Below are 20,934 nucleotides of genomic sequence, written 5' to 3'. Positions count from 1 at the left end.
ATGATGTGGCCGTTATAATTAAATAAAAAATAAAATTACTAATAAATTCCAAATAACATCGATAAAGTCGCAAAAGCCAATTATAGCATAATTGCAAATAATATTTATATGCTCCCGGACAACGTCACCATGCATTTAAAGTCACATGGTCCGAAATAAATTAAAAGGAAGAAGAAATACGACTACAACCCAGTAATCGGCCCACTAGCTAACTATTGGATCAGAGAACATACCCCCTTACCTTACCCAGAACATAGGGGTGATATTTTGTGCTATTGGATTCGCAACTGGATAAACCTTGTTCTATGCTTCGCAAGCAGTCTTTATCTATGCCCGCAAGAGTTATGGCTTTAACGCCTGCTTCAAAAAAACTTTTACTTCTCGGTGGAGTTGCTTTAACATTGCATGCAGGTTTTGTGTTCATAAAACCCTTAGTTGCACCTGAAAAGAAGGTAAATACCGATACCTTAGATAAAGTGAAAAGCATTTAGCTCACTTTGCCTCTGAGAAAAAATCGTAGGTAAGTTGTATTAGGATTTCTTTTAAGGAATTGTTCTTTTCCCACTCTTCTAACAAAATAAGTTCGACATTGTCCATCTTTTCAACAGTTTATCCTCAGTTTTTCCGACTATAAACGCATCACCCAAATCACGCTGCAATTGCGATTACGACTGCGGCCAAACGCACCGAAACCGTACTTTAATCCAGTAATAATAGACATTCTATTCGTCTAATATCATAATATATTTCAGGTTTAGATTAATATAAAAATGGGCTTTGGAGACACACTCAATCAACTACCTGAAGGTCAGTTTCTTATTGGTTTGCTTGTTTGTAAGCAACGGAAGAATGCAATAAGACATTTTCAGGGCTCAAGCAAGGCGATGGTGCGCCACAGAAGAACGATTTCGATCTAATCGCGTCGCCAGAAACTTCTTCAAAGAAACGCAGGGTCGAATTGAAAAAGCATGAATGTCCTGAAATTGGTTGTAGCGCTAAGTTTTCGCGCCCCTATCGGCTAAAGAATCACATTTTGACTCATCATGGAGATGCAGGAAAGCCATACAAATGTACTTTTGAAGACTGCAGCAAAACGTATTCTAGTCAATCGCATTTGAAACGGCATGAAATTGCAGCGCACCTTGGTGAAGATGTTGAATCAACGGAGGTTTTATGTGAGGAAGAAAACTGCGGACTGATTTTCTCCAATAAATATAACTTGAAAAAGCATATTGCACGCATCCACGCAGATTTACCGTTTGAATGTCACACGTGCTCTGAAAAGTTTCGACGAAAAAGTCAATTAAATGTACATAAAGTTGAAATTCACACAGAAGAAGCACCATATAATTGCAAGGATTGTCCTAAAACATTTGTTCAGTTCCATCAATATCAGAAACATCAAAGAAGCCACAAAAACTACAAATGCGACTGTGACGAAATTTTCAGTAGGTGGACAGAGTATTTGAAACATAAGAAAACTAGTTGCTCCCTACCAAAAACGCAGTATACTTGTGCGATTTGCAACAAAACATTTAGTCTAAAGCAAAATTTAGCCGAGCACTGTCTTCACGTGCACTTGCCTGATAGTCGAAGCGAGGTCTTTAAATGCTCTTATATAGACTGTAATCGATCTTATCATTATAAGAAGAATTTAGATTTCCATATAAAAAAATTTCATAGCCAGATAGTCGACTACCATAAATGTACAGTAGAGAAATGCGGGAAAGTACTGAAGTCAAAAAAAAATTTAAAACAACACTTACGGCTTTGCCATAGTGATAAACCTTTGACGGAAAAAGTACGCAGGAAACCAAGAAATAATTAAATAATAAAGAAACTTTAATCAAAAATTAAAACCTCATTGTGTTTTCGTATTACTAAATAAATAGTCTCAAAGTTTTAAGTGGTTTATCATTTTCCAACAAAACTAGTAGATTTCTATAATTAATTCAGTGAGTTTAGTGGCTATTAATGTTGTAAAAATATGTATTCGATAAATTGCCAGTAAATAAATGAATTAATTTATTTTTAATGTTTGTGTACATTTTTTAAGTCTGTGGTGTACCTAAATTCTTAAAATTCAATGAAGAAACTGACAAGGTATTGTTATCAATTGAATGCGTCAATTTTTAACGAATATATTTGTAAAAATACTAACAATACACAGTATTAATATTATTAGTTCAAAAAAAATGCAAATTATATTTTATACACATTATATACATTGAATTAATATTCATCGTTGTTAAATTTATAGCACACAAGTCAATCTTTGAGATGGAACTTTTGATAACTTTTACGAATATCCGATTTTAAACAATATTGTTACCTTATTGCTTAATAGTTAGTAAATATTAACAGTTTAGTCAATATATTTAAAAATATGCAAACAAAGTAACATTTACCTTTAATACCCGAGCAAAAACGCTACAGGGTTTTCAACAATCCGATATTCACATAATTAAAGCTTTATTACTATTGACCAAACATGAGATTTAACCTTTCAGCTATAACATTATTTTATTGTGCAGTTCATTGACTGGCTGAGTATATTGTCATTTATCTTATGCTTATTGGCAATCAAAAACAGGTATATAAAAATACTCCAAAACGCTCAACAAGACATTTTAACGTTTATAAAAATATGTAGTTTTTTGATTTCATATTGACAAGTGTTTTTCAAGGTGGGTCATGGCTGCGGCATGGCGACATCCTGACCCGGGTATTTCCAATAAGATTTATATGCAGTGCATTTCATAACAATTGAACATTCTACCAATGCTGTAGAACAATCGAAATCTTGAAAAAATATGGAGTTTTTAAGAATTATCATAAAAAGTTTAAGTCTATTATAGATTAGAATGTAGTTAGATAAGTTATTAAGATTACTTTTGGGCACTTTATAGATAATTAGCTAATTAAAATTTAGCTGTTATTTTTTAATAATCCCTGACTGGCTATAGGAACTACCAAGCATTTGTAAATTTAAATGTTTAATGTTGACATATGGCTTTCGATCTTACACTTGTTAAGTACAAAACGGCGTTGTTGAACTCAGCTTTATCAGCCTATTATGACTCGCACTGTATAAATACACCATCGAATTGTCTATTATCAAAAATTCCATAGAAACAGTTTTATAAACTATATAATATATTTAAAACACTTATATAATAAATATTGTTAAAAGAGGTACAAATAATTTTGTGCTTGACATTTTCCCTTGTGCGTCTTCTGCCGTGTGTAACAACTAAGTTTAATCATCCGTATTATGAAAGTGTAAAAATTGACCAACAGACTTACTTTGAAAGATATTTCCAGTTTTCCCTTACAATCGAACCATAGATTACATCTACAATTATTTGTACCTCTTTTAAGAACAGTAACTGCAAAAATCGAAAATATTTCACACGATTTTTTTAATGCGTGAAAATTTTTCGGTTTAATGTGTTAAATTACGCTGTTGCGTAGCAGACTTTAAAGTCTATAAGAGCACTTGAGTTCGATGATATAGAGAGGATTCAGAGTACCTTATCTATGCTGAGGCTTTTTGCAGACAACGACCAAGCATTTAATTAACTACAGTGTTATTATAACCAGAATTTTCTAATGGCACTTTATATCAGCCGAACTAGGATTTCCCAAAAAAGCTCTTCCAACCGGTCACAAATCAATAGATAAGGCACTTTCTAAAAATTAATTAAAAAATTTGTACAATTGACTAATGATAATGATTTTTGGCTGACGTTCGCTTTTTAATGAAAAAATAAATAAGGATGAGTTACTACTATGTAAAAAGCAAGGCATTTGCAATCCAGTATAGATTTTGTGTCGGTTCATTACCTAAAACAAAAAGCAGTCAGGATATTGTGTATAGGGGAAGTAAAACAGATAATATATATATATTTCGCTTATTCGAATACCTCCGGTTGGTTCTGCATAATTATTTTAAAAATAATTTATTTAATATAACAGTGATAACTGTAGTTATTAAAATTACCCAATTTGGACGGGTGGCGCATTGCATGTGTCTCAGCATTTCGATACACTGAAAATAAATCCCTGTGATTGGATGGCCATGTGACGTTTAGTATGAGGAATACCAACGAATGTTATTTATTTTTTTAGTATTGGCAAATATTGCAGGCACAGGAAAGACTCTTTGGGATTGGTGCCTCTACCTATTTTTAAAAAAAATGCATAATCGATCATTGTGCTGCCGCTTGTCATCGTATATTTGGTACTTGACTAGTCAAAACGAGCTTGTTTGTTATGTTTACAACAATTTTGCAATTGAAGAGAATTAGAAACATGTGCAAGGAAACAAGTTCAGCACTGGGCGGTGCTACGTCTATAATGTCAGATGAGGATTCGAAAATATCACTTTCGTAAAGGCATAAAGACAACCACTTGCCCTCTTTGTTACTTCCACTCTTCGATTATAAAAAGTTTATCAATTTTTCATGCCGCTGCAACATCTCGATGTTGATAATGACCTTGAAATATCTGCATTCCGATTTCCACTTGTAAAATGTGCTCAAAAGTCTGGAGTTACCAAAATGTTCACATATACTTAGAAATTTTTTTCAATAGGCATATGTTTATTGTTATAGGAAATTGACAAAATACAACATAGGGCAATAAATAAGAGCTTGTATAGCGGATTAGGGACTGGATTAAAATCATACACTCTAAAAATGGCCAAAGTTCCGACCATCTTGTTCCCAAGGCTAGAAAGACAGATGAAACAGAAATAAATATAAAATACCAAAGCTCTATGCAGCCAGTTGTCCAGTCAACCAACTATTTGTTAATATAATTGAAATATTTCAATGTAAAATGTTATCGTTATTATTATTACGCACTTGACGTCGGAAACACCGCGAATCACAGGAGCTTATTTTCTGTAATGCTGAGGGAAATACCATATGCGGACGGATGAGTGAGGGAGAGCAAATTAATAGTAAAGAAATCAATGATTTGGCTTTTTAAAGAACGTTTCCACTTGAGAGCTTTAATTTTAACCGACGAAGCAAAATGTTCCACTGCGGACACGAAACCATGTACCATATCATGATCATATATTGATATACGAGGGCGGTTCGATAAGTACTCAGCCTACAGAAAAACCGAAAATTTTGGAAAAGTGACGAGTTATTTCTCAACATAGTCTCCTTTCAATTCGACGCCCCAACTTCTTTAAACCGTCTGAGAAATTAATTTTCTCGAGGTCTGCAACGTAGGCCTCCGTGGTGACGATGACCTTCTCACTGAAATTTCTGTCCGGCGAGTGTCTTGGCTTCAAGTTTGTAAACAAAAAGAAGTCACACGGGGCCAAATCTGGAGAATACGGTGGATGGGGCAGCAGTTCGTAGCCCAGTTCGACCAATTTGGGTCTTGCGACGGCGGAGGTGTGAGCCGGTGCGTTGTCATGGTGGAAGACCACTTTTCTTCGCCAAAACCTAATGGGGCCGTTTTTGTGCAATGCGACGTCGAATCGGCCCAATAATTCGATATAGTAGAGCTCTGTGTTTTTTCCTTCTCCTGAACACTGAACGCTGAACAGTCTTCGCCTTCTTCTCTTTAAACCAAATTTTACATCGCCGGCAGTCGCCATCGAAGGAGTAGTCACCGTACACCGCAGCCAAGGGCTCTTTGACTTCGCTTCGTGATTTTCTTTCCAGAAACAAGAATCGAACGACTCTCCGATATTGCTCGTTTAATTTTTCTGAAATCCGCAGACGCCCGCTTCCACACGTGGTTAATACAAAACTACGATTCCGATACGGCTGATATGGTGATAGTAGCCGTCTGCGAGAATGTACTACACGATAGTAAATTTCTCATGCGATAGGAGCGGCCAAGCTAAGTACTTATCGGACGGCCCTCTAAAGGGCTGGTGCAACCAAGACGAAGTGGAAGATTATGGCAAATTGGTGTGTAATTTTGAAATTATTTTGTATGCGATATTGCATAAATTATTTTCGTTATACAGGGGGTTTCCAAAAATTCGTGGCAAATCAAAATGATGTTTTTATTAATAGAACACCCTGTATCAATATGCTGCAATTGGTTTTCTTACAAATCAGGATAATTTTTGGATTAATGCAATACCCTGTGTCAATGTTTCGCAATTGGCTCTCTTACTAAGAAGGATAATTTTGATATAAGGTTTATTGGGTGTGTAATTTACCAGATATAGACACTTAACGTTGAAAACAGGGTCATTGGAACAGTACTGTACCAAGTTTGTAAAATAAATTGAAAAATGGGACCTGTCCTGTCGAAACATACCCTGATTCATTCAAAAAATGCACCAATATACAGAAATTTTTCATAAATATTACTAACTTAATTTTAACACCTCATATATTGTTTTGTTATCTTAAAGGCCCTTCAACAAGTTTTCAGAAATTTCTAAATTGCCAATACTTCTGAGTCACAAGTTTCTGAGCAAATCGGTTGCAAAATCTACTTTTTGCAGAAATTAGCGTCATTACACTCCCATTGCGAAATTAAAACAATAATTAATGCACCTGAATGAAAATTGAAAAATTACAAAATAATTTCGAATTTACGCTCAATTTAGCCGCAATCTTCCACCCTGTATAATTGCAAATTTTACTTAGTTATTTCACTGAGTTCAGTTACATAAAGTATACTTAGAAATCGACATAGAGTTTAAAAAGGAAACACTAAATAAGAGTTTACATTTGCAATACAAACCAAAAATAACAATTTAAATGATCGATAATATTTTCAGCAACCCGCGCGTTCTGAAAAACATTGAAATAAATAAGCACCTGATGCTTATTTTGATATGTTTAGCTATTCACGTGTCCAATAGCTGTACTGTAAAGATATCTTACCTATACTTTCCGTTAATTTGAGCAGTTCCACAAAAGCCCATCTAACAACCGTGTCTCAAACTTCATTTGAGGCTAAAGGTGGTGGAGCCCCCAGTCCGTCTCCACCGCCATCATCCTTGTCCTCAATAGCGGAGTTGTTAGTATGTTGTGACTTAGACAGAGCGACTTCCGCTTCCAAAGCACGGATACGATTTTCGTGTTTCACTATCATGGCTTTCATTTTACGAATCTCGTCCAGAAATTCTTGCAGAGCTTTTTCCTAATTACAAAAAATACAGTAGATCAAATTTAGAGATTACAGATTCAAAAGTACTCTGACCAATTTTAGAAGGCGATTGTTGGCATTATTTTAATATCAAACGTTCTAATTAATAATCGAGTGTCTTCAAGGGCATTGTTACGAAAATACAGGGTGTTAACGTTTTATTAAAAATCATATAAAATTATTAAGATAGTCGAAACCGCTTGCAATATAAGAAGAAAATGGCGCGCCACTAATTTATTAAAAAATACATTTTATGCTTTCAATGATCGTTCAATTTCAAACAAAAAAGCCCGCTTGAGTTTTTTCGTTCAACGCACCTAATTCGAGGGAAAAAATAAAATTATATTAGTGCACGTCTTAGTTTCACTGTTAATTACGTATGAGGGTCGTTTGATAAGTCAGTGACTTTTTGAATAAAAGATATTTTTTTTCAATATAGTCTCCTTTTAGTTCGATACACTTAGTCCGTCGTCTTTCAAATTTTTTTACCCCTTCCAAATAATAGAGTTTCTCCAGGTCCTCAAAATAGGCGATTGTTTCAATGATGACCTCTTCGGAAACTGGAAATAGACGCAGGGGGCTAAATCTGGAGATTATGCTGGGTGGGGTAGCAGTTCGTATTCATGGATTTTTGCAATGGCGACTACACACGAGTGCACCTGTGCATTGTCCTGATGCGTCTAACAGACGAGAGTTGATTTGAGTGTTGAATTTAGAAGTTACTACGTGGGAAATTAAAAAAGTAAGTGACTTATCAAACGACCGTCGGATGAGTCATAATTGGAGCTGAGCTGGATTGGTAGAAAAAAAAATAGAGTATATATAAATTGCAACAAATGAAATATATACAAATTTTACGATTTAGAAATGTTTCATGGCCCTTACCGATACTGCAGAACTGCCACCACTGTCCGCCTTTCCACTCTTAGCGGGAATTTTATTAAGCAAATTGCTTTTCCTAGCGACCGACACTGTTTTGGATTCCGGTGGCTTGTAACCTTCTTTCAAGGATATTACAATTGGTTCAGCGTCGCGGCCACCAATCCATTCCTCTGCTGTTAAAGCTGCAGTGTCTCCCACGGTATCGGGGTACAGATCCTCCTGAAAGAGTTCGGATTTTCTCGGAACAGTCATTGTTATAACCTGAAATGGTGAAAAAATAGATGTTAGCTGTTTCTTAGCAATATTTTTTACAGCAAATGATCTTTTCCACGATTGGATAACATATTTCATATATTCTGTGTTTGTCATAAAGCAATCCTTGTCAAATAAATGAAAAATTTTCCGTTTATGAACAAACCATTATAAGAGCGGATACATATTATAAGATGGCGTCCAGACAAACACACATTTAACGAATCCTGTTGAATTTACCTTTCATCCTCATCAGAAATCATCATCATCAAAAATACAGAAAGTGGCAATAAAACATATTGCCACTTTCTGAATTTGTCCATGGTTATCGGAATTTTTAATAATTACGAAGCAACAGGTATTTACGTAATGTTAATTAGGCAGATTACTTTGAAAAACATTGTTGCCGTCTTTCTGATATCGTTTTTTTTGCGAATTTCAGTTTTTAATAACAATTAATTTTTTTACTATTTTTTCTGTACTCCGAAAACACCTCTAGAGGAATGACGACAATTTTGAATCACCCTGTATAATTAAAACAAAAAATATTGTTCGCGCAAGTTTAGTTGCTGTAAAAGCTTGGTATCAACAGCCAAAATCAATGAAATGGAGCACCGGGAAATGGAAAGATTCCAATCTGGATACTTTCATAATATTTTGAAAGGAAATCTACCTTTGAAAATTCGGAAAACGCGTTTTGCATCACTGAGTCCTTTCGCGCGTAGCATCGTGAGATTTCACATTTTTATCAAACTACCATGTATATTATATGTTCTATGTTCTATGTTTTTTGACGTACTAATGTTTTTCTTTTTCCTTTGTATTGAAATAATAAAATTCACGACATTCGAGAAACGTTCCGACATACCTACCACAAACTTGTAAAAAAGTCTTGCATTAAAAAAACTGCCCCCAATGTGATAGCATCTGAATGTTTTTTAGAACATCAAGTTCTTAAAAAATCATCATTTAGATATTGTTGTATGTTGTGTTTTATAATTGCGATCATATCTTGGACACCCTTAAGTAATATCTGCATTATCGAACTCGAAACTATGTAACATTTGGTATAGGATAAGGTACTATTGAAATTTTAAGAGATGTGATGATTCACTTACTTGGCACAATCCCGAATTGTTTAGCCTATAAAATCTAGCTATCTCACAGGTTGTGACGTCACATCCTCTCTTTGGCATCATACCAATACCTCTTTGCGGATCTGGAGTTTGGAAGGTGTTGATATAGTGGACGAAGGGAGGCTCGGCTGTGATTTCGAAGTACCTGATTTGTAATAAAAGTTTCAGTTTATCAAGTCGCTTTTTCATTAAATGTGTTACATTGAAATAAATAATTAGCAAGAAGTATATATGTGCTACATAGCCATAAATACCACACGGATACATTTAAAAACATAGTTAATTTTTACCTGATAACCGAATCTCCTTTGCCACACAGAAATATTAAGTTCGTGTCAGCGTCGTAAAGCGGAAACATCACACCATTCGAAGTGTCTAATTCTACCATAACGATGGGCTCTTCTAAACAATCCGGAGTTCTTAAACTATATTGTCGTTCAGACATCTTCGAGAATCCCGTTGTAAACACTAATCCATGTCGAAGGAAAATAGCTCGAGTTGCCTTCGTACCTAGAAAGACAAAGTTATTTATAAACAAATGTATGTTCAGTTTATTAACAGAAATTTATTATCGTGATAATCCTTTTCTTCTAAACAATTTCTCGATTTAGAATGTATGGAATAAATAAATAATGTAAGTTTTCCTGACTGTAGTTCCAATGTTAACATCAAATTTCCTGAGTCATTTATTTCGAATTCACAAAATAGTTAATTTCTAAAACGTTCCGGTGTTTTTTCCCCATCCTCAGTTAGCCTGAAACAATTGTCAACACATTTTGTCCCATTAACTTATTATTCTAACATTTTAATTATTTTTAATAACGGTCACATTGTTTATTGGCACAGCCTGTCATACCAAATGTTAAACGCATTTACTATAAACAATGTGACCGTTAAAAAAAAATAGAATACAACTTTTCAAATGTTAGAATAGTTCATAAGTTAATGGGACAAAATGTGTTGACAATAGGCATGATGTAGGTACTCGTCTGCTATTGCTGAAAAAAACATAATTTTTTTGCAAAACACATTTTGTACGTTTTTTATAAATAATTTTATTTCAATTACTAAAGCCTCCTCTAAATTTTCAAATTTTTATTGCTTGGGTTGGAAGATATTTTAGCTTAAAATTGTTTCTATTTTTTTCGTAAATCTACAGAGATTGTGACATTAAAATATTCCTTTTTAAGTTCAATGAAGTAAAAAAAATTGCTATGTTCTTTCTACTAAGCGTTTTTGCGCTTGCCATTGCATTGACCTGATAATGTAAAATTGGAACTTGCCTTTATTCCTTTTTTTAAAGGTTTATGTTTTAACCCATCAGCCTCCTTTTAATTAATTATTAAATACTGTGAAGTTCATAGCAGTTTATTTAATCGTTGCTTGTTAAATTTAAATCAAAGTTTGATAAAGATTACTAAAACTGCAGCAAGGGATTTAAAATATTTAACATTATTTATCATATCATGTGGTTGTCTTTAATGTTCTTCCATATTAATATTGAACTTTTCTGATGAAAGAACATAATTAAGTTTTGTTATACAAATACTTTAATATGCAATATAATTTCATATAATGACCATCTAAAAATGATATCTGATGATGGTCTAGAAATTGAAACGACCGTCATAAAGGTTACTTACCTTCATGCGCGATGGCTTCAGATGTAACTTCTCCCGTTCGTGGATTTATTATTCTAATTTTCTTATCTTTGCAGGTGGTAAGTAACTCTGAACCATCCCAATTAAAGCAGGCACTGTACACAATATCCGGATGACAATCAATTTCAACTAAAGCTTCTCCAGTGCCTGTAAAACATTAAACGGTTATCGTTTACCACCAATCTAAAATCCATCTGGAGGGTCAATTTAATTAAAAACTATTCTATTTCTAAACGAACTAGTAAAATATACAATGAGTTTTTGTTTATTCCATTATTTATAAAATTCTGTTGCATACCTACGTTCCAAATAACGATTTGATTATCGCTACCAGCCGTAAGAAGAACATTTTGCGCGGTTGGATGCCAAAGCACCAAACCAACTCTTCTCTGATGATACACAAGGTCGACGATTGGTTCTGTAAGCGTTTTAATAAGGCCCCCATCAGGAATATGCCAAACCTTAATTTAAATAAAAGAAGAAATATAAATAATCTTAAATAACATTAATTTAAGCTATGCTGGTGTGGATATAGTCAACAAAATCATAAGAACTTAACTAAATTTATAAAAATATTAAATCTGCTTAAAAATTACAAAATGATGAAGATAATTCAAGAGACAAAACTGGGATTTGAGACAAAAGTGCTGTAAAAATAAGATAAGTAGAATCAAGCTTTCTACCTTGACAACACAGTCCTCCGATCCACTGGCGATAACGTTATCATTGTGCGGACACCAAGCTATATCTAAAACCGGTCCTTTATGTCCTCCTACTAGAGGATGATCAGCCGATATTCTACCCGAGATCTGGAATAAACATATACATTTTAAATATATTCGAAAGAGCATCAAATAAATGACAAAAATACAGACAAATTAAATTAATTTAAAATTATAACACACATTAATGCATAAATGTAGATCATCCAAATACAAAACGGAGAAATGCACGAAACAAACAGCCGAGCAGTAATATGCCAGGACCGCACTAAGCAAACCATTGTATGCCAAGTAAAATTCTATTTTATAGAAATACAGAATTACGAATTTCCAAAACATATAGAATCTATCTTTAAATAATGTATCACCACCAACTCCCCTACTTGTAAAAAGAGATTGATGTATTTTATGGACCAATCGTAAAAGCATTTTTTGGTGATCATGCACTGTGCCTATCTACATTTGTTTGGGTCGCTTGGTTTTGGAGAGGAGTCAAGTTTAAAATTAATAAATTGTTAGTTAGTAAATCTAACGTCTTATAACACTCATTACTCCCGTTTGTAACCCGAGCCGCAGATGAAGGTTGCAAATCTCCTGGAGGAATAACGGCAATAAAAACCGAGTATTATCTTGATGTTGATTCATTTGGTTTGATAAAACTAAACTTTGAAAATTTAATTGTTATTCGTAATACAGGGTTTCCCATAAGTATATGTTCAAAATGAGAGTGCGACATTCTTAGGCTCAAAAGAAGACAAGCTGACCCAACTGACAAACAAAATCCTAGGTGGATTTTTGCCTCCTTTAGATTCTGGAATGATGAAACTGCCGAGCTCCTCAGCATTGGGGTGCTAAATTATTGAGTGTCTTAGTACAAAAACTTGCAGAATGTTTTATCGTGTAACTGGAATCAATTCATTTTTTGTTCCGATTCAACATTAGTCCTTTCTAGTAAATACTTACTTTATAAACTTTTCATGAAATAATCGCAATGATGATGATTGTAGAAATAGTAATCATAAATAATGATGTAGTTTATAAAAAACATAATTTTTAGCATTGGTAAACTAAAAATAATATATTCTAAAAACAAAAACAAAACATAGGTTATAATATAACTACTCAAAGAAAAAAAGTTATAATAAAATCGAATGGTTTAAAACAAAATATACGCTTTGCATGCGAAAATGTTTAAAAATCTAATTTTCACTTAAAAATTAATTAACATTTAAGAATATTTTTTGCGTATACTTTTTACTAAGTCTAGTTCTTCGCTCGTTTATGATAGCACCGGCTTTGGAAAATAATCTCTCGCATGGAACTGAAATTTAACGTGTGTTTTTTTTGTTAAGAAGCAAGTTTTTCAAAAACTTCGCCTGATTGATGGGATTATTTTAAGGGTTACGTTAAAACCGACCATCCCTAGATTGTGTTCTTTTAAGCCAAATAATGCCGCAGTATCATTTTGATCATACGATTATACATTTTGATCATGACGAGCTTAGAAGAAACCCTTTATTTAAATTAAAACAGGTCGAAAAATTCGATATAACTGCCACTATTATTTATTTAACACACTGCGGGAATGATCATTACTCCCTTGGGATTAACGAGCATAATTTTGTCTCACTAAACAACTCATTATGAGTAACCTCACGTAATATGTTTGACTTTATATTCATAAGCAAATTATGACAATACTAATAACTACTATCAGCGGACTTTCTCTTGTACACCGACGAAATTTCTTACAAAAGTGTTTGCCAGCTTTATAACARTATTTCTCAAATTCAAGCACCTTCTGTCAACGAATAACGATCAGCCTCAGCGTATGTAACACATTTACGTATSTTTAAAGTGTAACCCTCATATTTATTCAATTAAAATAATCAMGTATTTTTGGAGCTTTTTCGATAACTCAAAATCATTTAATCACTATACTTAATCATTCTTGCTTGCTCTTTTCACTATACTTAATTTCAAACCTGACATAATAAAAACGTTTTTCATTTAATATTGATGAAATGGAATAACCATTTAAAGTCATATTGCCTCACCCTGTTGATTTTTTGCCAATATCACTAACAAAGTAAAATAAATCCTGTCGAAATGCAAAATTCGAAACGAGTCACAGTGAATCTGTAAAAATAGTACTCCGAAATATTGAAATGTAGTAAGCAGTTGCGATTACGTTGGGGTTGGACTTTGGCCAATATTTAAAATTAGAACATTTTGCCCCAAAAATAAATGTGGCATCCTCTCATCTACCTACTTTGCAAATAACTTTCAGCATTTGCGGCCCAATTATTTCCATAGTTAAATTGATAAAATGATTTAAACGTTGAACGGGTGTATTCTCTGTTAAATGAACCAAACATATTCCACTCAGTGCATTCAAGAAGAGCGACAGGAAGGCCGATTATTGAAAACGCTTTAAACATTACACGGAAACTCTTTATCACATAATAAATTTCCTACACAATAGATAATAAAACATTCCAGTGGGTCTGTAGACTTGTTAATCAGAACTCACTGGTATTAATTTATTATGTATGCATTTCTTCGCTTGTCAAAAGGAATGCAATGTGTGAGTCATACGATTGAACATATCAATGAATAATAAAGAATAATTTGCCCAATGTAATACACCAGCTAAAGACTGAAGAAATAAAAACTAATTCAGCTTAGTAATATAGATAGACAACAAATAATATGTGGGTAATTGTTCAGACATTTTACTTTAAATGCAAACATATTTAGAGCCATATACAAGGTGATCCAGTTTAATCGTGAAAATTTTAAAAGTTTTTCCAGTTTCTAGCCAACCTCGTTAATTTTCACTTTTTATCCGAATCAGTGGCGAAAATGACTAATCGATGGGCCTCTACAGGCACTTCATTTCTTTAAATCCCGCTAAACACTAAGCAAAGAAGAGCTGTTTTATTACTAATGACTGCTATATCACATTAGTAAACATGTAATTACATTGAAACCGTTGAATACATTAAATTTCAGTCAGTATCATGTTTTTAACGACTTGAAATAATGTTATATGTCTTCTAGCATGTTTGGGTGATTTTATGGTTGACTTTGTTGTTATTTTTACGACTTGTTCGTGTTTTAATACAATTCTAATTTTTATATTACGAACCGGTACATGTTTAATTTCACGTCAGTACCGAATTGTTTTTCTTTTCGAACTTCATGACCACTTGCTTGTTCGTAGATATAATAATAACAGTGCACGAAAGAGTTTTGCTAATTCAGTGAATTTATCTTGTAAAATAATGTGCATATAATTTAAGGAAGCCAAACTTACTCTTAACTGCAAAATATAGCTATTGTCCTTTAATTGAAAAATCTAGTTGGATATACAAGTTAACGCAGTTAAACAGTTAACTTACTGATTTCAAACTAAACAAGCAAAAAAGCACTAACTATGAAATGTTTAAGTATTCTATTCTTTTTAGCTAACTTTTCACTACCTGACTTGCTTGGTGTTCGCTGAAGTGGTAACTTGCGTGAATGCAGTTGTGCTTCTTAAATAAGATGCATACTAATTTACAAGATAGTTTTATTTCATTTTATCTCATGTCTGTGTATACATCGGCTTTCCCTTTACTTTTACTAATATTTGTCTATTTATTATAACCATTAGTGCTCTTCAGTTTTTGATGACTAAAAGTGGACCATCTTGTATACGAGATATACAGATTTACTTTTCGGGTGTAAGCCCTTACACTTATCATTATTTTTATCGAAGACTTTGTAATATATTAAACTGATTAAAGTGTCAAACAACTGAAGGGTTCTAAAAGCTGTGACTATAGTTATCAATAATTAAATAGACATTTGGAATAATCAAAATTCAAAAATTTTGTTTTGCACGATGAAACGAGCATGATGTAACGTGTATTTTTAATCGACTTTCAATATCACTTATTCTCACCTTAAAAAGTATCAAGATAACATGATAATGTTAGTCAATTATTGGCTGAATGAATAAAAAAGCCAGCATGTACACAAAGCATGTATAAATACAAAATTGTGGCAGATACACTATAATCAACAGGGAAACGATTTGCGATTATGTTTAGAATTTTATTTTTGTTTAGTTCATATGCACACTAAAACCGTCTCACAATTTTCGAAAATTTATAATATTATTTATCAGAATTTATTATATTTACTGGAATTCAGAACTTTTAAGAATTGTTCAATGCAGGCGTGTCCTAAAATGGTTGCGTAAGGACCGTTATGTCCAAAAAATTTTACGAGTTTTTTGTTGTGGTGGTATGTTGTCTGGTATCGCTGATAACCATACCTGCTGCCTAATGGTTTAACACTGCTTATCAACGGGCGTTTTAAACGTTCGAGTGCAAATGTGGCTGCAAGATGATGGTGCATTTGCCCACTCTGTTGAAGTCCCTTAGTATTTGGACATTAGACCAGCAAAGGTGGTCCAGTTCCGTGGCCCCCCAGGTCACCCGATCTAACACCACCAGGTTAATTTTTGAATGGGCGCGTAAAATGTCTGGTTGACGAAACGCTAGTGAAAACCTGGTGGTAAGAATTACTGCGCCATTTGAAGTCGTTTATAACGACTATCAATTTTTTGATTGAGTCTGCAGAGCCCATGCACGACGTTTGAACAAGTGTATTCAGCACAAGTTCAAGATATTTTCAGCTAATTTCTCAATATAAGTTTAGACAGATAAAAATAAAATAAATTAATACTCGAGAAACACATTTTTGCAAATAACGATCGTGAAGCAGTAGCGCCTTAAGGAACATTTTGCTTAATTAGTACTTAACTAAAAAGAAATTAAATTTTGCTACCATAAATATGCATTTGAATAATAGTTCGAGCATATTTTTTTCAGACTTAATTGAATTCAAACTTGTATAAAGGATCAATTCCCAAAATATAATACAAATAATAAACCATGTATTTTTGTAATCTATGAAAAGTTTCCATTCATTCACGTTGTGCTAAAACTTTTAGCGTTCTTTTATTAAAGAAACCGCTACTCATCGAGATCAGCTAGTAAATTAACATTCCTTCTGAATTATTAATATTGAGCTATGATTAATACACAATTAAATTAAATTACGCAATTATATTACACCCATTTTTTAATTGATACATTTCCGCTCTTGCGTGCATTTTAGTTAACTTTGAACGGATACAATGTTGCTCTATATACCTACGTAATATATTAAATAACGATTTGTGAGATAATCATAACATAACATTCAATTAGTATTGAAATAACTTTAAAATTAATTTAATAGCGATCGGAATCGCAAATTGACACAACGGTAATTACTGGTCAGTGCTAATAGTTTATACCGTATGCCTAACAACTTACAGACAAATTTAGACAACAGAAATATGTGTAAATGTGGAGCATTTTCACCTGAAATATAATGCTGGAATGACTAAACTATTTACAATTTAAAAGCATCTTCATTCAGCTAGAATAAGTTTTCTGAAAGCTGCTTTCTGAAAATGGAAACTGCATTTCCGATTTTTCAAATTAAATGTTTTTTTAACATTGGAATTGAGAAATGATCGATGTAGCTCAAATTGGCACTCTTAGCAGAGACTTTTGAAATAGTTTGGGTTAAGGGACTTTTCAAGGATACATTCTTATGCATCGTTTTTCAAGATAAAGACAAATTAAAAATACATTTTTTTGAAAATGTGCAGCAAGTTAACAAATTAGCCCGATTGACCGGCAATTCAGTAGAGAAAACTACTATTACAAGATGATTCAGGAGGAAATGAAAATATTTATATATGTGTGAAGCTCTTCATGTGTAAGAATTACAAAATCTCCAACAAAGTGTTTTTCATTAATATGAATGACTATTTGGTCAACGAATTTGTGAAAACAGGCGGTCGTTTAAACGTACTTTTTTTCACGGACGAAGCTCAGTCTAATGGACAAGCAATTAACAATTGTCACAAGAACATCGACGGCCGGAGCGAAATCATCTTGTTATGCAAGAATAAACTTCTGCTCGGTCTGGAGTGTCACCTTAACGTGGATGATTATTTACATATTTTAAAAGGAAATATTGGACGAAGTTACTTTGGATGATGCCACATGCTACCTTCCAACATAATAGAGCGCTTCTTCATAATTTAAATAAATTTAGTAATTTTCTTACTACATATTTTGGAGATCCCTGGATTGGTAGAAACAGCTCAGTTCTCTCTAAAAATTCTGCAAATTTTTGTTTTTCAACGTCCACTTTTTTATGCTCCTAATGGTTTTTCCTCAACTTTCAATATTTTTTGTGTTTGCTTTGATTTTATGCAACTTTTTTGCCCTGCTGGCGGCTTATGTTCCTGAGATGCATCAGATGAGTATGTGGGTAAACGATAATGGTAAACTTTTCTTGGGGGACTTTCCATCAGCAGTCAAGAATTATTTTATTTCTTTATCCACCGGATCGCACTCCCCTATATTTTTGTATTTAGAAGTGAATGAATTCGTTGATTTAAGCTACAAAAGTGGACACAAGGGATACGTTACTATTTTACATACTTAATTCTTCAGCGTTAATTAGAGCGAATCTTCGTTCGCTAAAACTCGCTACTAAATCAATTTATAAACGAGCGCAAATAAGTGGCTTAAAATGGGGTGATGTTTTCAAAAATTTCTGAAAAACATTATGAAAATTGTTTTGTTGGATTTTAAATTTTCATTATTCAAGGGATTTTTGCAGCCAATAAAATTCGGACTTGAACATCTGATCTTATTTAGCTAATTTTGGCTTTTTACACATAGCCTTAAAATATTCCCATATCCTCCTGAATCACGGTACCTAACCGAAGAAGTTTATCTGTTGTGTTGTACAAATGTAAACGCTCACTGATGACTCGTTAATGTATCAGAAGTGATAAAAGTTAGAAACGTGTCGTCTTTTTTACAATTATAATTTTTTTTTTACAATAATAAAATGTAAATTGCGGTGCAACTTTATTGGCGTCCAGAATAGTTATTATATTGGATCGAGAGGTTTTAATTTGAAAGGATTTGCACCCAAACATTTATTTGAACCATATAATTGGTTTGAAAATCGGTCACTCTTTTGTATTAGACAGATTAAGTTAAATTTCCAAGATTAAGTAGGTAAGTACTTCTAAATTAATTACTTCGACTTGGATGAAATTGCCTTACTAACTTAATCGAGGTTTCTGAGAACTTCTAAAATTTCTCAATAGTTAATTCGAGATTTTTAATTACTTCTATTTTTTTTTCAATAGTTAAATCGTGATTTTAATATAGTATATTTAATAAGATAAATATTGAACTACTTAACTAACTGTTTCACATTTGTGGTTCAATTTGAAGTCCATTTGGCTCCTTATAAACAACTTTAATTCCAATCAAAGCTGCAGAAGTTTCAAGATAAAATTCATATAAATAGACCTTTCCTATATTACTCCCTATCCTCATCTTCCTTGTCATTAATATATTTTTAAAACACTATCAAACATAGAGTTTAAATTTATGATTTACTCAAGAAGAACGTTATGTACAAGCAGAAGCTATTATGTGAATGAGTGAGAAACTGTGCTTACCTTATTCCCTTGAGGTAATACGATAAAAGCACCTCCTCCAGCACTTTCGACTATGATGGCTATAAACTTAGGATTGACTGCACAGAATGTAGAATCCCAAGAACTCTTCGAGACCCTGATATTGTCATAGCATTGCTCTCTTTTAAGGGCTTGACCGTAAACATGTCTAAATTTTGAACTTCTAACTACACGAAAGGACATCTGAATTAAAAAATAAATATTTAGCTAGATACAAGTATGGAAAGGCAACTATTTCAAAACATATAAATCACTTTGGAGCAATGTATAACTGTAAAAAGTAAAGAATAAGAAACTAATCGCCCGTAATTTCAGCAAAATGATTATTAAATTATGTATTTGAAACTATTTTTAGTAATACATTTGAGGAAATTTAATATGTTTGAACTGCTACTTCAAGGTGGCCAAACTTTTTTAGAATTGCAAGAACGACATTGACTGTGGGCACACTTATAGAGAAAAATTACCGTGTAGTAGCATGAAGAAGATTTTTATTTTTAACTCGGTTTTTTTGTGACTTTTTGAAAAAAAACACTAGCATTTAAGTTTGATATCTCAAAACATAACCTGAAACCGTTCGTTTAGAAGCCAAAAAGCACACAAACCTTGCAAAATCCAACTATGCGAAACCGTAATCCCAAACTGAGTATCTATTTACATCTATAATAATTTATTAAATTAATTTCGCATTGATATTCACTGGCACTTCATAACTAGTTCACGATATTCACTTCAACCTGTGGGAAAAGCCATATTTGGTTATGCGAAAATTTTTAAAACGTCAAAAGTTCGATAGTTGGGGCCTCTTTCGGACCAAAGCGTCTACTAACTCCGTTCTCCGGCGACATCTAAGAGTAGTAATCTTACAGAATTTGTTTTTCACAAGACATCTTATGCAGATTACTGGCGGGTCATTCAAAATTAAAGTGAAACGGGCTTTCTCAGCAATCGGCGACAGCAATGTTGTTAAAAACAATGTAATTTCATTGGATTTTTGGACTATTTAATGTCGCTGGTTATTACGTCAGATTAGGTGATTATTCCGTTATATAAAACCTTTTTTCAGTTTTTAGTCAGTAAGTAGTTAGAAGAATAAAAAGTAGTTAGTGATAAATGAAATATGCAATTCAGGAAGAAAAACCACTTAATAGCAACCCAATCTTGATGAATAAACAATAGGTATAATGAACGAGTAGTTAAAATAATTAAAATATTAATGGTTTTAGAGAAAAATATATGTTGTTTATACAGGATGATTCAAATTTGGCGTCATTCTTATGGAAGTGTTGCCTGGGGGTGTTTAAGGAGCACAGAAAAAATAGTAAAAAAATTAATAGTTATTAAAAACTGAGAGATTTGCAAAAAACTATGTCAGACGGATGGCAACAATGTTTTTTAAGGTAATCTGACCAATTAACATTACGTAAATACCTGTTTTTTCGTAGTTATTAAAAACTCGGGTAACCATGGAATTATACAGAAAATCACAATAAAATAGACGAGGATAAACGCTAAATTCAACAAGATTT

The 20,934-nt window shown here is 33.0% G+C and overlaps 2 protein-coding genes across 4 annotated transcripts; one reads left to right on the top strand and one right to left on the bottom strand.

Annotated features, from left to right (window-relative positions):
- The first annotated feature begins 171 nt into the window (after window positions 1-171).
- Window positions 172-1,903, top strand: LOC125503323 (zinc finger protein 266-like). Of its 3 annotated transcripts, XM_048663406.1 has the most exons (4): window positions 172-520; window positions 609-694; window positions 753-807; window positions 870-1,903. In XM_048663406.1, exons 3-4 carry the CDS (start codon window positions 771-773, stop codon window positions 1,826-1,828), a joined length of 996 nt encoding a protein of 331 aa, XP_048519363.1. In that variant the 5' UTR covers window positions 172-520; window positions 609-694; window positions 753-770; the 3' UTR covers window positions 1,829-1,903. The 3 variants fall into 3 exon arrangements, with proteins under 3 accessions (XP_048519363.1, XP_048519364.1, XP_048519362.1); XM_048663407.1 differs by lacking the exon at window positions 609-694 and having other exon boundaries at window positions 172-452; XM_048663405.1 differs by lacking the exon at window positions 609-694.
- A 201-nt stretch (window positions 1,904-2,104) lies between these two features.
- Window positions 2,105-20,176, bottom strand: LOC125503322 (coronin-6-like). The gene is made up of 10 exons (XM_048663404.1): window positions 20,011-20,176; window positions 19,388-19,588; window positions 11,752-11,877; window positions 11,367-11,529; window positions 11,051-11,215; window positions 9,698-9,917; window positions 9,390-9,552; window positions 8,023-8,280; window positions 6,873-7,131; window positions 2,105-3,846 (listed from the first exon to the last, which is right to left on the bottom strand). Exons 2-9 carry the CDS (start codon window positions 19,586-19,588, stop codon window positions 6,928-6,930), a joined length of 1,500 nt encoding a protein of 499 aa, XP_048519361.1. The 5' UTR covers window positions 20,011-20,176; the 3' UTR covers window positions 2,105-3,846; window positions 6,873-6,927.
- Between the last annotated feature and the right edge of the window lie 758 nt (window positions 20,177-20,934).

The sequence above is a fragment of the Dendroctonus ponderosae genome, unplaced genomic scaffold (assembly GCF_020466585.1).
Source record: "Dendroctonus ponderosae isolate FM_Combo_2020 unplaced genomic scaffold, Dpon_F_20191213v2 Dpon_F_20191213_19, whole genome shotgun sequence".
Taxonomy (NCBI): domain Eukaryota; kingdom Metazoa; phylum Arthropoda; class Insecta; order Coleoptera; family Curculionidae; genus Dendroctonus; species Dendroctonus ponderosae.
Note: the sequence above shows the minus strand (reverse complement) of the source record. Positions and strands in the feature narration are given on the sequence as shown.